The 13998-nt window shown below is 63.8% G+C and overlaps 7 protein-coding genes across 7 annotated transcripts; 4 read left to right on the plus strand and 3 right to left on the minus strand.

Annotated features, from left to right (window-relative positions):
• Positions 1 to 52: 52 nt before the first annotated feature.
• On the minus strand, positions 53 to 800 carry MICPUN_107925 (predicted protein). The gene has a single exon (XM_002500930.1). It carries the CDS (start codon positions 656 to 658, stop codon positions 104 to 106), a length of 555 nt encoding a protein of 184 aa, XP_002500976.1. The 5' UTR covers positions 659 to 800; the 3' UTR covers positions 53 to 103.
• A 1781-nt stretch (positions 801 to 2581) lies between these two features.
• Positions 2582 to 4276, plus strand: MICPUN_57009 (predicted protein; the record flags this gene model as incomplete). The annotated part of the gene is made up of 1 exon (XM_002500502.1): positions 2582 to 4276. One exon carries the CDS (start codon positions 2582 to 2584, stop codon positions 4274 to 4276), a length of 1695 nt encoding a protein of 564 aa, XP_002500548.1.
• A 505-nt stretch (positions 4277 to 4781) lies between these two features.
• Positions 4782 to 6767, plus strand: MICPUN_57010 (predicted protein; the record flags this gene model as incomplete). Its single annotated transcript, XM_002500503.1, has 1 exon — positions 4782 to 6767. The coding sequence occupies one exon, from the start codon at positions 4782 to 4784 to the stop codon at positions 6765 to 6767; it is 1986 nt and encodes a 661-aa protein (XP_002500549.1).
• Positions 6768 to 7218: 451 nt separating this feature from the next.
• Positions 7219 to 8655, minus strand: MICPUN_67015 (predicted protein; the record flags this gene model as incomplete). Its single annotated transcript, XM_002500931.1, has 1 exon — positions 7219 to 8655. A coding segment is annotated over one exon (1437 nt), but the record flags the coding sequence as incomplete, so codon positions are not given.
• A 585-nt stretch (positions 8656 to 9240) lies between these two features.
• On the plus strand, positions 9241 to 9858 carry MICPUN_57012 (predicted protein; the record flags this gene model as incomplete). The annotated part of the gene is made up of 2 exons (XM_002500504.1): positions 9241 to 9339; positions 9451 to 9858. The coding sequence occupies 2 exons, from the start codon at positions 9241 to 9243 to the stop codon at positions 9856 to 9858; spliced, it is 507 nt and encodes a 168-aa protein (XP_002500550.1).
• A 110-nt stretch (positions 9859 to 9968) lies between these two features.
• On the minus strand, positions 9969 to 12041 carry MICPUN_80126 (predicted protein; the record flags this gene model as incomplete). The annotated part of the gene is made up of 1 exon (XM_002500932.1): positions 9969 to 12041. One exon carries the CDS (start codon positions 12039 to 12041, stop codon positions 9969 to 9971), a length of 2073 nt encoding a protein of 690 aa, XP_002500978.1.
• Positions 12042 to 12432: 391 nt separating this feature from the next.
• On the plus strand, positions 12433 to 13983 carry MICPUN_57014 (predicted protein; the record flags this gene model as incomplete). Its single annotated transcript, XM_002500505.1, has 1 exon — positions 12433 to 13983. One exon carries the CDS (start codon positions 12433 to 12435, stop codon positions 13978 to 13980), a length of 1548 nt encoding a protein of 515 aa, XP_002500551.1. The 3' UTR covers positions 13981 to 13983.
• Between the last annotated feature and the right edge of the window lie 15 nt (positions 13984 to 13998).

The raw sequence follows: 13998 nt of genomic DNA on the forward strand, positions 1-13998 counted from the left end.
GTGAGAGTTCGTTCATCCCGGGGGACTTGATGATACGAGGCCCCGCAAAACTGCGTTGGTAGTCTATTTTAATATTCGTTTAGGGTTACGCTTGAGTCTCTCCTCAATCTGCCTTGCCCGCGCGCCTCCGGTGCTCCGCCGCGCACCTCGTCCTCCGCACGTAAAATTTGACGTCCCACATCAGTCCGGTGAACAGCGGAAACAGCGTCGGAAGGAACAGCGGGATGTACACAGCCAGCTTGTACTCCTGCGGAAAGTACAGCAGCGATATAATTTGTGGGTGGAAAAATGCCGACTCGGCGTGCGCGTGGCTGTTTCGCGCGTGCACCGCCGCATCTTCCAGCCTGCCGTCGACCGCAGCTTCCCTCGCGAGCCTGGACTCCGATAACGACTCGCCCGCCGCCTCAGCCAGAGCCTTGGGCACGTCCATCTCCGGCATCGCCTTGACAACCGCGGCTAAAGAATCCAGCGAATCCATCGCCGCGCGGTGCCCCGCAGCCGCCCTCCGACGGACCAAAACGTCAACCTCCCACGTGGCGAAGCCCGCGGAGGACGCCGGGACCGATCGAATATTCAGTTTGGGCTCGTCGATATCCGCGTGAGGCGGCGACGGGGAGAGGCCGAGGAGCTGACGCAGCTGACCGACAGCCGCCTCCATTGCCCTTTCCAAATCGGAACCGGAGAGGTACGACTTATTGCCCCCATCACTACTCGTTCCTCCGCCGCACGTGGGCGGGTTCCACACCACCACGCCGCCCCAGCCTGGCACCACGAACCCGTTCGCTGGTGACGGCGTCCCGTCTTCCCTCAGCACCAGCAGCGGACACTCATCGGAGGGTGGCACATAAACCACAAAGTGAAGCGGCTTTGCCGCAAGTTCACCGACGGATGTGTCGAGGCTCCACTCACTGTCCACGAAGAACGGGAGCTCACTGGACGGCGTCACGAACGCTTTCTTATCATCGTCCCATCGCGATCGTTTCCCCGCGCTTTTGGCGTGGTACAGCACCTGCCCTTCGGTCTCAAACCCGCCCAGTCGCGATAACGCGGCGGATGTGTGTCGAAGGAAACGGTCCTCGACGTCGGAGCCAAACCGCCAGCTGTACACGTGCCCGCGTTCGCGATCCGGCGACGCGTTCGCGAGCGTGAACGAGAGCAGCGCCCTGCCGTCCGGGGTGAGCGGCGAAAAATCGGATTCCGGCACCCCGGGCTCCGATTCGCCCCCCCCGCATTTGCCGAGCGCGAGGCACTCTCCCGCGAGGCGCGTCGCTCGGGTGGCGGCGTCTAAAGTCTCCGCGTCGTCGGCGCCCGATCGAAGACGTACCCACGCGGTCCGCCCCGTGCCCACGACCAGCGTCACGCCAGCTGTGTCGTCGTCGCCGCCAGCTGTGTCGTCGTCCGGTAGCTGCGGGAGGAACACGAGGCGGTAGTCCCCCGCGGGCAAGGCCTCGTCGCCGTCCCGAGAGTTTGCCCACACGTCGACGTCCAGATCCGTTAAACGCGCCAGCTCCGCGAGCCGTGTCGCCTCGACGCCCGGGAGCGCCCGGACCCGCAGGTCCGCGGCCGAGCACGACGCCGCGCCCTTCAACACCGCGCTGACGAGCTCCGACGACTCGTCCCGGGGTAAGGTGACGTGCACGACGGGAGGTTCGAAGGCGAGGGGCGGCATGGCTGTCTCGGTTGAGATGGCGCGCGTGGGAATCGGTGCGCGGACGATCGCGGTGGTGCGCCACCACACGGGCACGGCGAGCACCACGAGGAGTGCCTGGCTGACACTCACGAGCAGCCGCTTGCGCCCGGGTCTCGCGCCGCCCTTCGCCCACCGCTCGAACTCCTCCTCCGGGGTGAGCCAGTCGTCGTCCTCTTCGCCCTCCGACTTCTTCCTCTCGATCGCCTCTCGTCCGCCCGCGGGCCACCGGGGCATGGGCTCGAGCACGCCCTTGACCTCCTTCACCAGCCTGACGATGACGAGTAAGAGCAGCGCCGTCGTGGCGAACCGCTCCATGTCGTCCATGGCGCCCTAAACCCGGTGGCTGGAGGAGCCCCGCGGTGCGCCCCAGATTGCGGTGTGTTAACTCTCCTCAGGTCTCACTCAAAGCTTTGTCACAGCTGCCGGCACCCAGGCAGCCGGTCCCGAACCGTCAGAAGAGTGTGTCCTCTGTCGCGTGATGATCGATTCGAAAAGAAAACCACCAGCCAGCAGAGCCGTGTGAAATCGTATCGCGGGGCCAGCACGATTTTTCGACCGCGAAACCTCTCTGGGTCCGTGCGAGACAGACCGACTTTCACGAATCGATTTCCGCGGTGCTGCCGCGATTCGGTGCCATTGGCTCGCTTTTCGCGGTTCAGCGTTTTTGGATGAGAAAAGTACCGAGAAGATTCGACGAGGACGTGGCAAGCAATGGACAACGGCGAAGTCCGGCATTGCGACGCGAGCGGGGCGCTCGACACTTGATTCGGCGATACGTGCGAGGAGCGTGAAGGATGTGCGCGTGAACGAGCACATCGGGCACGTCGGGCGTTCGTCGGTTTCGAGCAACGAGAGGTGGGAGCGGGCGCGGGAACACGATCGGTCGACGCGATGTCGCAGTCCAATACGGGAGCGGGCTACGATGAGTTCACCCCGGTCCCGCTCACCGCGGAGGCTCTGGCTCAACTGGCGTCGCAGGATCACGGTTTGGGCAACGTCGCCAGGATGATGGACAACGGGGTATGGAACACGGACGGCGTACAGGACGACATCAGGCGGGAATCGATCGACCGCGACGTGGACCGCTATCACCGGACCTTGGACATGGGCAAGCGGGTGCCGCGCAACTCGCGTCGGTCCGAGGACGCCGAACCCCGTATTTCGTGCAACTCGAACCTCTCCGGCTTCGACGCGGTGGGGGGCAGCTTCATCGCGCACCTGGCACCGCGTTACGGCTCCTCATCCTTCACGAGTAGGGCGACCAGCCTCGCCATGAACGCCATCGCTGCGGAGCTCGACTGCACCGAGGTTCGCGCGGTCAGCACCAGAGGATCGGTCGCGCACGAAACTGCGGGAGTCCAGGCTTTCCACTCCGATGTCATATCCGCCCTTTTCGTCGGTCACCTGGACAACAAGCTGGACCTCGCGAGGAAATGCGACGTGCCCACGGGAATCTCGTGCGCGGAGCTGGTCTTCCACCTGTACAACGACTGCGGCGCGGCGTTCCTGGACCAGCTGCAGGGCTTCTTCGCCTTTTGCATAGTCGACGCGGGATCGGCGACTGTGTTTGCCGCCGTCGACAGGCACGCGTCCATCCCTCTGTACAAGGCTCGGTCGAAGGGCGGCGGGGTATTCATCGCGCACCCGGGCGGAAGCGGATCCAGTGCCATCAAGCTCAGCACCCTCGGCGAGATGAGCAAGATCCCGGCGGGGAGCTACGTCCACGGCAACCGGCACATCAACCCACACAAGTACGCGAGGGATAAATTTGCCGAGCGAGCGCTGATGGAGATGGACACGCTGGACGAGACCGCCAGCGTGTTGAGCGCCGGACCCTCCCCCTTCGATATCATGGACCAAAACAAAACGGGGCAACCTGCTGGATTCTCGAGCCTGTTCTCGAGCGGGTCCTTGTTCTCTCAGAGCATGGACGACCTGCCGTCGATGGAGGGTGGCTACCCCGAGCGGAGGGAGACGACGTCGCCGCCCAAGGTGAAGGACGTGCTCAGGCGAAGGCACAGCGTGGAGGACCTCACCAAGTTCAGCGATGGGATCGGGACGTGGAACGCGCGGTGGAACATGGACGAGGACGACGACGACATGAACGTCGTGCAGGTTGACGGGCACGGATCCGAGTCGAGGATGGGCGAATCGTTTCACCGAGCCAGGAAAAACGGTTCCGCGGTGTCCAACGTTTCCGGGTTGGACACCGCGCCCGGAACTCCTTCGAAAGCTGACGTGGGAACGTTCGGCAAGCCCCCCGCGGTTCCCGATGAGAGGAGAAGACACGTTGCCCACGTGGAGAAGAAATCGTCCCCCGCGAGGACGAGGGTGCGTAAGAGCAGTTGGTCCAATGGCTCGGAGGAGGAAGCGCGCGGGAAGGAGAACATGCGGCGGGTGCACTCCGACGGGGAGCTCAACTCGCTGTCGGGGCGCTCCAATCCCAAGGCTATCCCGTCGCGCGCGAAGGACGATGCATCGGTCATCAGCATGTGCCGGTCTATGAGCACCGGGCACGTGTCGAGCAGCGACGCGCTCAGCGAGACGGAGTGTTACGTCAGCCTCTCGCTGGGAGCGGGGGCATGACGAACAAGATGTTTGAGAAGGGGGCGCTATATGTGCATTACGCACGCCCCATTGAGTTCAAGACCTGTAATACCCCTCGAGAGAGGCGCGCCGACTGGCATGATCGCGCCGCGGCTGTCCTCGAGGAGTTGTACCACCCTGTAGCCTCATATTGTATCAGTGAGCAACAGCAAGACCAACGTATGTGTCTTCTCTGAACCAGCACTTCTGTCCACCGCAGCTTCATGACCTTTATGATTGCTGACTGGACCATACTGTTTGCCCATACACTTACAAAAGTTCGTGAGCCGCAAAAAGCCCCAACTGGAAGATCGTGCGAGAATCTTCCGCATAAAGGTGGTAATTCCGCATAAGCGCAGCTCTGAATTCTTCGCGGACGTTTGAATCTTGGTGTTGTTTGACCGTGGGCACCCAAGAGACCACCACAGTGGGACCCGCGGAAGGGGCGCGGGTGGACCACGACAGAGGGGGTTTCGGTCGACATAAGACGTATCCGTCGGGCACCATGGCGGGCGCCGTGACGGGCATCCCCGAGGGACGGGCCACGGAGACTATCTACGGCCTGATCAGGGACGGGAAACACGACGAGTGCGCGAAGCTGCTGGAGATCCAGCTCGCCAACGCGCCCGATTCCAGACCCGCGCTATCTCTGCTGGGCTACTGCTACTACTACCTCGGTAACTTCGAGCGCGCCGCGGAGATGTACGGGCAGCTCGCAAAGTTATTCCCGGAGAACGAAGACTACGCAGTGCATCACGCGCAGAGCCTCTACAAGGCGTCCATGTACCAAGACGCTCTCCGCGCGTCGAGGGCCATCGACAGCAAGGACCCGGCGGTCCGACAGAAGGTCTCGCAGCTGCAGGCGCTCATCGCCTACGAGGAGGACGACCTCGCGGGGTGCAGGGCGAGGCTGGATGAGTGCCCGAGCGACGATCCGGATGTCGTCGTCAACCTCGCGTGTTGCATGCTCAAAGAAGGCCGCTTCGAGGAGGCGCGGACGCGGTTCCTCGACGCGCAGCAGGCGCTGGGATTCCAGGCGGACATCGCGTACAACATCGCGCTGTGCTACTACCGCACCAAGCAGTTCGGCCCGGCGTTAAAGCACCTGGCGGAGATAATAGAGAGGGGAATGAGGGAGCACCCCGAACTCGCGGTGGGCGCGGCGACGGATGCGACGCAGACGGGCGAGGAGATCAGGAGCGTGGGGAACACCCCCGCGCTGAAGGAAACCGCGCTGGTGGAGGCGTTCAACCTCAAGGCGGCGATCGAGTACGCCATGGGCAACTCCGAGGGTTTTCGGGAGGCGCTCACGGACATGCCGCCGAGGACGGAGGAGGAGCTCGATCCGGTGACGCTTCACAACGTCGCGCTCATGAACATGGAGAGCGATCCGACGGACGGGTTCCACAAGCTCAACTTTTTGCTGCAGTCGCCCGTGAGCCCGCCGGAGACGTTCGGGAACCTGCTCTTGCTGTACTGCAAGCCGGAGCACGGGTTTTACGACCTCGCCGCGGACGTCATGGCGGAGAATCCGCAACTGGTCGCGAAGCACTTACCCCAGGAGGTGCACCAGTTTCTGGAGGCGACCATCCTGGCGCAGACCGCGCCGGAGGAGGCGTATCGCAAATTCGAGGAGCTCGTGCAGCGGAACGCGGACAAGCTCCGAAGGCTGACGCGGAAGATTCAGGAGTACAGACAGGGGCGGGACGACAAGGCTCTGAAAAAATCTTTGGCCGAGTACGACGAGACCCTGGACGCGTACGTACCCGCGCTGATGGCCCAGGCGAAGATTTACTGGGACGCCGAGAACTATCAGCAGGTGGAGAAGATTCTGCGACAGGGCGCGGACTACTGCGCGGACCACGAGGCGTACAAGGTGAACATGGCACACACGTGCTTCATGCAGGCGCTGAGCAACGACGAAAAATACGTTGACGCAATTCAGCACTACGAGCCGATCGTGCGGGAAAAGCTGGAGGATGAGAGCGGCATGGGGGTGCTGAACGTGACAGCGATCGTGCTGGCGAACCTTTGCGTCGCGTACATCATGACCTCGCAGAACGAGGAGGCGGAGGAGCTGATGCGCGCCATCGAACGTGCGGAGGAGGAGGTACAGTATCACGACCCCAACAGGCAGTGCTTCCACCTATGCATCGTGAACCTAGTCATCGGCACGCTCTACTGCTCCAAGGGCAACTACGAGTTCGGAATCTCGCGGGTGATCAAAAGCTTGGAGCCGTACGATAAGAAGCTGGAGACGGACACCTGGTTCTACGCCAAGCGATGCGTCGTCGCGCTGCTCGACTTGCTCGGCAAGCACATGATCACCGTGCCGGACTCCACTATGGACGAGGTGATGGCGTTCCTGGACGAGGCGGAGAGGCACGGGAGGGAGATCGTGACGCAGCTAGGGGACGATGGGCAAGGACGGACGCTCACCACGGAGGCGCGGATGATCAAGAAGATGTTCATCAAGCTCAGGGACCTTTAGACACACAGCATAGTCTATTTTTACATCCATCTACTCGCGACAATGAACGAAAGCACGTTCACTTTCAAAACAGTGATACAACCAAGCGAGCGATGTTACCGCGAATTTCATCAGTGCCCAAATCCCGGGATGTACTTCGGCGTCGTCTTGACGTACTCCTCCCACTCGCCGCCGTACTTTTTGGCCATGTGAAGTTCGTGCCCCGGGATAGCCTGAAGGTAGTCCTAAGCTAACGCTGACTCGGCTCACGCTATCGACTTTGCGCGGCCGGCTTGCCGCCCTTCCTAGCGTCGCTCACCGCATGCACCTCCCCCGTGTCTATATCTACCACCACAAGCTGCGTCGTCGCCGTCTTCGAGTCCGTGTACTCCACCTCGTGCCCCCTGGACCGCAGCGCTTCCACGTCAGGTTCAGAAAGCTTCCTTTCTGGGCCTGTGCCCAAACACCTCTGATTTTCTGCGAATGCGACGTGAGGCACCAGCTGGTGATGAAGCCTCGGGGCGTTCACCGCGTCCAGCGGCGACATGCCCCGCGCGATTACGTTCAACAGCAGCTGCGCCGTGGCGGTGATGATCCTGGGTCCGCCCGATGCGCCCGCCACAGCGTACAGCTTCCCATCGCGGGTCACGATGGTCGGCGACATTGACGACAGCGGCCGCTTCCCCGCGGCAATGAAGTTGGCCTCGTGGGGCGCCAGGCCATAGTGGTTCACCTCTCCCGGGCTGGAGAAATCGTCCATCTCATTGTTCAGCACGATCCCGGTCGACGGTGACACCAGCTTGCTCCCAAACTCGGTGTTGATCGTCGAAGTCAGCGCCACAGCGTTGCGTTCTTTATCAACCACACTCACGTGCGTCGTGCCCGAATCGTCCAGCTGGTTCCATTTAGCCCCGTACGCCGTCACGTTAAGCGTTCGATCGTCCTTGGTCATGGATCTTAGCTCCGCGTTGAACGTCGGCGACAACATGTCGTTCAGAGCGGCCGTCATGTCCGGCGTGGCAGAGTCTGGATCACCCAAATTCATCCGCATGGCAAACGCGTGCTTAAACGCCTCCGCTGTTCTGTGCGTCCCCAGCGTGCCCGCCGACGCCAACGGCAGGTCGTATCCGTCCAAGAACTCGATGATCTGCGCGACGGCCGCGCCGCCCGAGCTGGGCGGGGGCATGCCGATGAGCTCCACCCCCATGGCGCTGGCGACAATCGGCTCAAAAATCCTCGGCCGATACGCAGCCAGATCCGAAGACTCCATCACGCCGCCCGCGTCCCTAATATCCTTTGCCAGCGCATCCGCCAGCTCACCCGTTCGGAGCACACTCGGCCCCTCGTTCGCGACGCGGCGTAGCGTGGCGGCCAGTCGCGTGTTGGCGCAAGTCTCACCCTCCAAAAGCGGCGACCCGTCGGCTTTCAGGAAAACCTCCTTTGTGACGGGAAACTTCGCGAGGTCCTCGGCCATATCCGCAATCTCCCGAGCCAGATCCTTCCCCACCTCGAACCCATTCGCGAGTAACGCCGCGGGCTCCACGAGCCGCCGCCAGGGCAGCCGCCCGTGCCGCTCCCACGCCAGGTGCAAGCCCGCGAGCTCGGCTGGGACCGCGACGGCGGCTCCTCCAAACGTGCTAGACCTGTTCGCGCCGTTCGCGCCGCTTCCGTCGACGTACATATCCCTGTACGCCGCCGCGGGCGCGGACTCCCTGAACTCTATCGCCTCTGTCGTTCCGTTCGCGAGACGTATCACCATGAACGCCCCGCCGCCCACGCCGCTCGAGTGCGGATGCGTGACCCCCAGGCACAGCGCGGTGGCAATCGAGGCGTCAACCGCGTGGCCTCCGTCGTCGAGTACCGCGGCGCCGATCGCGCTGCATCGCGCCTCGTCCGCGGCGACCGCACCCAGCGTGGTGGACACGTGCTCTTCGGTGGCGGATCGCGGGGCGGCGTTGGGCGGCGAAGTTTCCGAGCCGGACCTCGGGGAGGAAGCGACGGCGATGATCGCGACGAAGAGGATGACGTTCACGACGACGGAGGCGGCGAAGACGTGGACCGCGCGGGATCCTTCCCCTCGGCGCAGCCCGAGGCACTCACGTATACGTCGCCGCATGCTTCCTTCGCGAGCGGCCATCTCCGCGCGCACCAGACCGCCTGTGTGATACCGGTGAAGCTCGTCAGTCGTCGCGTCGTTTCGGGGTTGCATAGGTCGCAGTCGAGCGCATGCGCCGGTGGAAAGACGGCGCGCTCGCGTGTACTCACCGTCGCTGAACTCCCCGTCGACCTCCCTGAGGTCGATATCGGTCATCTCCAGCTGCATGTGCCGCGCCATCGTCGCCGGCGCGTCGTGAGCCTCCCGTCTGGCGCCGCTCGTTCTGGGGTCGGAGGACCCGTGGTGCCTTCCCGTCACTCTTTCCCGCTCTCCAGCTGTCCAGTTCCCAAAAAACAACCTTCGCGGGCTACACAGGAGGGAGCGCCGAGGCCGAGCACCATGACGGGCTGGACCCCAATAGAGTTGCCGCCGTCCAATCCAAAAAGGACCCTGGACATCGTCCCTAAGGGCCTCGAGGCCCAGGAGGTCTGCGAGCTGGTGCGTCCCGTGCCCCATCGTCCCGGCTCCCGCGCGAATCTCGATTTGGCATTTTACGTCACCTTCCCCCCCGCACGAACTCACCCCCCTGCCCCCCATTCCTCTGAATAGATGTTCAAGGCGATCGAGACAAACGACTGCGACACGTACCTATCGTGCTGCTCGCACTCCACGCGCGCGCCGCGGACCGTCGGCAGCTTCGGCCTGACGAACTGGGACCAAGGCAGGGAGCAGTGGCGCAAGTACAAGGTCACGTACCGATTTCTCGGCGAGTCGGATCCCGACGACGACGACGAAAGGCCGCCGGGGGAGTGGTTGAAAGGTGCCGAGCGACTGGTGTGCAGGTACCAGGGGCAGTTCGGGAAGGTGCCGGGATACGACCACGGCGAGACCGTGCCGCGGCCCGCGCAGGCGAAGCAGCGGCCGGAGCAGGATGTCGCGGTCCACCTGATCAGGGAACCCCTCGGAGGAATATGGGGCGCGGAGAGAGAGTGGCGGGTGTTCAAAGTCGAGTACTGACGGCGGCGGGTGGCGGCGGTGTTCAAATATCACATCACAGGCGACGAACGTTGACTGATTAAAACGAGAAACGCCCGCGCACAGCAACCGGCTTCACAGCCTACTTCGCTTCACAGCCTACTTCGCCCGGCGCCCTTGATGAGCCGCGAGTGCAGCAAGTCCGCGTACCCCGGCGGCACGTGCGACGCGTTGAACGGCGCCGACTGAACCTCGTCGTACAGCCTCCTGTAAACGTCTCCGTCGTGCGAGCCCAACGCCGAGTTGAGGAAGTAATCGTCCAGCGCGAAGGAGTCCACGAGCGCCGCCGCGTCGGGTCTCAGCTCTGCGAGGAGCACCGCCACCTCCGCGCGGATCGCCGCCGCCTGGTCCGCCGACACGTGGCCGTCCTCCAGGAAATCCCCCATGTTGTCGTCCATCGTGGCCAGCGCGTGGAGCGACACGAGCCGATCCATCACCGCCGCCGTCGCCGAGCTCACCCTCGGCTTGGATTCCGCCACCGCGTCCACGAAATTCAGCAGCACCACGTACGCGCAGTGCGCCTTCGCCGCCTTGATCCAGGCCACCATGTCGCGGGACATGGCCGCATCGGCGCCGAGGGTTCCCGCGCGCGACGCCGCGGCGAGGATCTGCCGCCGGGCGGCGTGCGCAAAGGCCCCAAGGGCCGCCTCCGTGTCCCGCAGCCCGACGGATTTGCCCAGCTGGCACCCGGGCTCCAAACCCCCGCCGCCCTCGAGGATGTACGCGGACGTGCCCTGCGCGCCCTCCTCGGCATCCCGGACGTCCCCACCTCGCGCGGCAGCCTTCGCGACGGCTCTCGCAACCTTGAGGAGGTACCTCGCCGTCTGAAGGCACAGGACGTTGTTGTCGCCCTCGTAGGTGGCGTTCGGGGCGTAATTTCCAAACGTCGTCCCGAATCCCGCGAGCATCATGAACCCGTGCCCGCCGCAGCATAACCTGCAGAGCTCGATCGCGTCTTTGGTGGCCCACGAGCAGTACGCTTTGAGCCCCGATGACGTGGCGTGAAGCTCGGGAAGAGCGCTGAAATCGCCCTTTCGAGTGCTCACCTTTTCGTACCTAAAGTACATGCGCCGCATAAAGTCGGACGTGCAGTGGAACGCGAAGGCCCTGGCCAGGATGGGAAACAACGACCGCTGCGAGTGCTGGTAGTCAATCACCTGCAACTCCAACCCTTTTTGTCCCACACCGCCGCTGGCCTTCTCGCCCCCCGGGTTCGACTGCCTTCGCACCAGGTTGTACCGCATGGCGATGGTCACAGCCTTTTTCATGTACAGCGCCGCGTTCATCACGATGTCGCTGCGGACAAACACCATCGTCCCGTAACTCGCTTTGGCGACAGGCGGCGGGTGGAACGTCCCGTCTGGGTCAACCTTGCTGTACCGCATGAGCATCGCGCGCCTCGGGACGCGGACGTGATCGAACCGGAGGAACCCGTTGTCCACCGCGTTGTATCCCATCTTGGGTCCGATATCACCGGCGGTGACGCCCGGCATCGTCTGGTGATCTTCGTTCCGCCGAATCTGCACGACGAACGCGTGGGGGCCGCGATCTCGGCCGTGGGTGATGAGCCGCGCCATGACGACCGCGTGCGTGGACGTCTTTCCCATCCCGCCCGGCCACCACTTGGTCGCCGTGAGCGTGGGCGAGTGGATGATAAACTGCTCCTTCTCCGCGTCGTACGTCGCCGTGGTCTCGAGACCGCGAATGTAGGTGCCGTGACCGAGCTCCGTCTGAGCGTAGGTTCCGATGATTTGCAGCTTGGTGCACATGGGCAGCCAGTGTTTCCGTTGCTCTTCGTCGCCCTGGCCCTGGATGGTGGGTATGAACATGCCGAGGTGGAGGTCGAGGCCGCCGGGTTCGTCAATGAGCTCGCGGATGATCTTGCCGACGGTGATGGGATCGTTCGGGTCGATGGCGGTGGCGAGCCTGGGCAGCGCGAGGTACTTCTCCAGGGTGGTGCGGTACAGGTCGGCGCGTTCCATGAAGTACTTTCCCTTCTTGCTGAACACCGGGTCCGCTCGCACGGCGTCCGCGATCCGCTCTCGAAGCTTGAGCTGCGCCTCGCCCCCAGCCATGAGCGCGGCGAGCTCGCGTGAGGGGAAGGATGCCTGGCTTCGCTCGCGCCTGAGATCCTCGGTGGGATCCGCCTGGTGCGCGGTGATCATGTCGCTGCTGGGCTTTTGTATCGCTCTCTGGATATACGCGAGGAATGGAGGGGAGGGTATCGCGGTCAGACGAGGAGGCGCAAATGAGCAAAAGGCGTGACGTCGCTTAGGGAGGCGCCTCCCGGGTGGACGGAGCGCCCACAGCGGGACCATGAGGATCATTCACGCACCGTCCGGTCATCGACGATATGCTTGATGACCTGAGGTTCCCGTTGGGGAACCGGCGCGGGAGCCATCGTCGCGGTCCTGCGCTCGTGAGCTCTGATCGGCTTATCCGAGAGGAGGCCTCACCGCCACGAGTTCCCCGCCAGCGAGTTCATCGACAGCCCCGCAGAGCAGGTGCCGAATTTTGTTAGGTCAGCCGCGAGCCACTTAGGACCCGCGCATCGACATGGGCGCCGAGTCGAAGGGTATCCTGAAGCCGAGTCGCTTCTCCGCGCATGTGGATGAACCAGCCGCGCACGCGGATGAAGGGGACGCGACCCCGTCGGCTACGCAGACGACGCACTACAAGGAGTTCCACAGCAGAGTGGCGGATGTCTTCGCCAACCTGGGACCGGGGATCTGCGGGAGCGGCTCGACAGGCGGAGCTTCCGACCCGAAGGGCTCACATCAGTCCCCCGCTGAAGCCGTTTGGATGCCAGCAAACACCACCGTGACGCGCAGAGGCGCCAGAGACGACTACAGCGACGACGACGACGATGATGAGGACGAGGACGGGCGCATCGGGCGCCCCAAGCGAAACGGGAACGACGACTCTTCCGACGACAGTCGGGACGATCCCTCCGATGAGGACGACGAAGAAGACCGACCCACGTTCGATCACACCGCGTCCAACGCGGAGGTCAGCGAGGTCCGCCGTCAGCGGCAAAAAGCTCGCTGGGCCGAGGACCTGGACTGCCTGGAGAGCGACGAGGAGGGCGACGACGACCAGAAGAAGATGGCCAAGCTCGGGCGGAGCGTCGGCCGGTGCTCCGCGCTCAACGACGAGGAGGAGTTCGACTGCTACGACACGCTCGCGATGACGGGGATGAATCGAAGGCAGCCGATGGATCGCAACGGCGAGGGCGGGATCGACGTGGCGAGGATACGGAGGCTGGTCGAAGGCGACGACGACGAGTTCGAGGAGGTCGACAAGGAGGACGTGGGGTTCACGAAAGTTCTCGCGTCAAACGAATACGAACGAAGGATACTGGCGAGGGAGGGCAAGGACGCACCCGACGAGGACGAGGACGAGGACGAGGACGAGGACGAGGACGAGGACACACCCGACGAGGCCGCAGCCGCCGCTGCCGGAGTCGGAGCGGCGACGGTCGATCCAGTCGCGGATGGCGCGGCGGCGGCGGGGAGGCGTAAGCGGGGCGGGTTCGGCGGGGCGTACGTGCCTCCGAATAAAAGGGCGAAGGGGGAGCCCGGGGCGGCGCCAACCCGCGGCGTCGCTTGGGACGATTCCGTGCCCGAGGTGACAAGGCCCAGGTTTGGCGGGTCTCGCGGTCGCGGTGGGGGAAGAGGACGCGGCAGAGGCGTCCCCGATCACGTCAAGAACCCCCACAAATATACGTGCTACACGCTCGACGAACCTCTGACAGTCGGCGGGGGCGGCGGTGTCGGGGACGGGTTTAAGGAGATGGAGGCTGCCCGCCGCGCTGCTTCAGCGGCTGCAGCCGCGAGGGATGCGACGCCTAACGAACGATCGTTACCCGCGGCCCCGACGGAGAAGCCTGTTTTCCAGCTGTCGGCTGCAGCCGCGGCGAGACGGGACGCCAGGCGAGGGGAGAAGAAGAAAGCCGGGTCTGCGACTGTCGCGGGCGTGAAGATAGACTTTGCGCACGACGATGAGGACGATGAGGGCGGCGCGGAGGATGGGAATCGTTCGGGGCTCGGCGGGAGTAAGAAGCGCGCGCGTAACTTCAGGAAGAAAGCCGCTGAGGACGACTGATGAGAGAGGTAGGGAGTG

The sequence above is a fragment of the Micromonas commoda genome, chromosome 3 (genome assembly GCF_000090985.2).
Source record: "Micromonas commoda chromosome 3, complete sequence".
NCBI classification, from domain to species: Eukaryota; Viridiplantae; Chlorophyta; class Mamiellophyceae; order Mamiellales; family Mamiellaceae; genus Micromonas; species Micromonas commoda.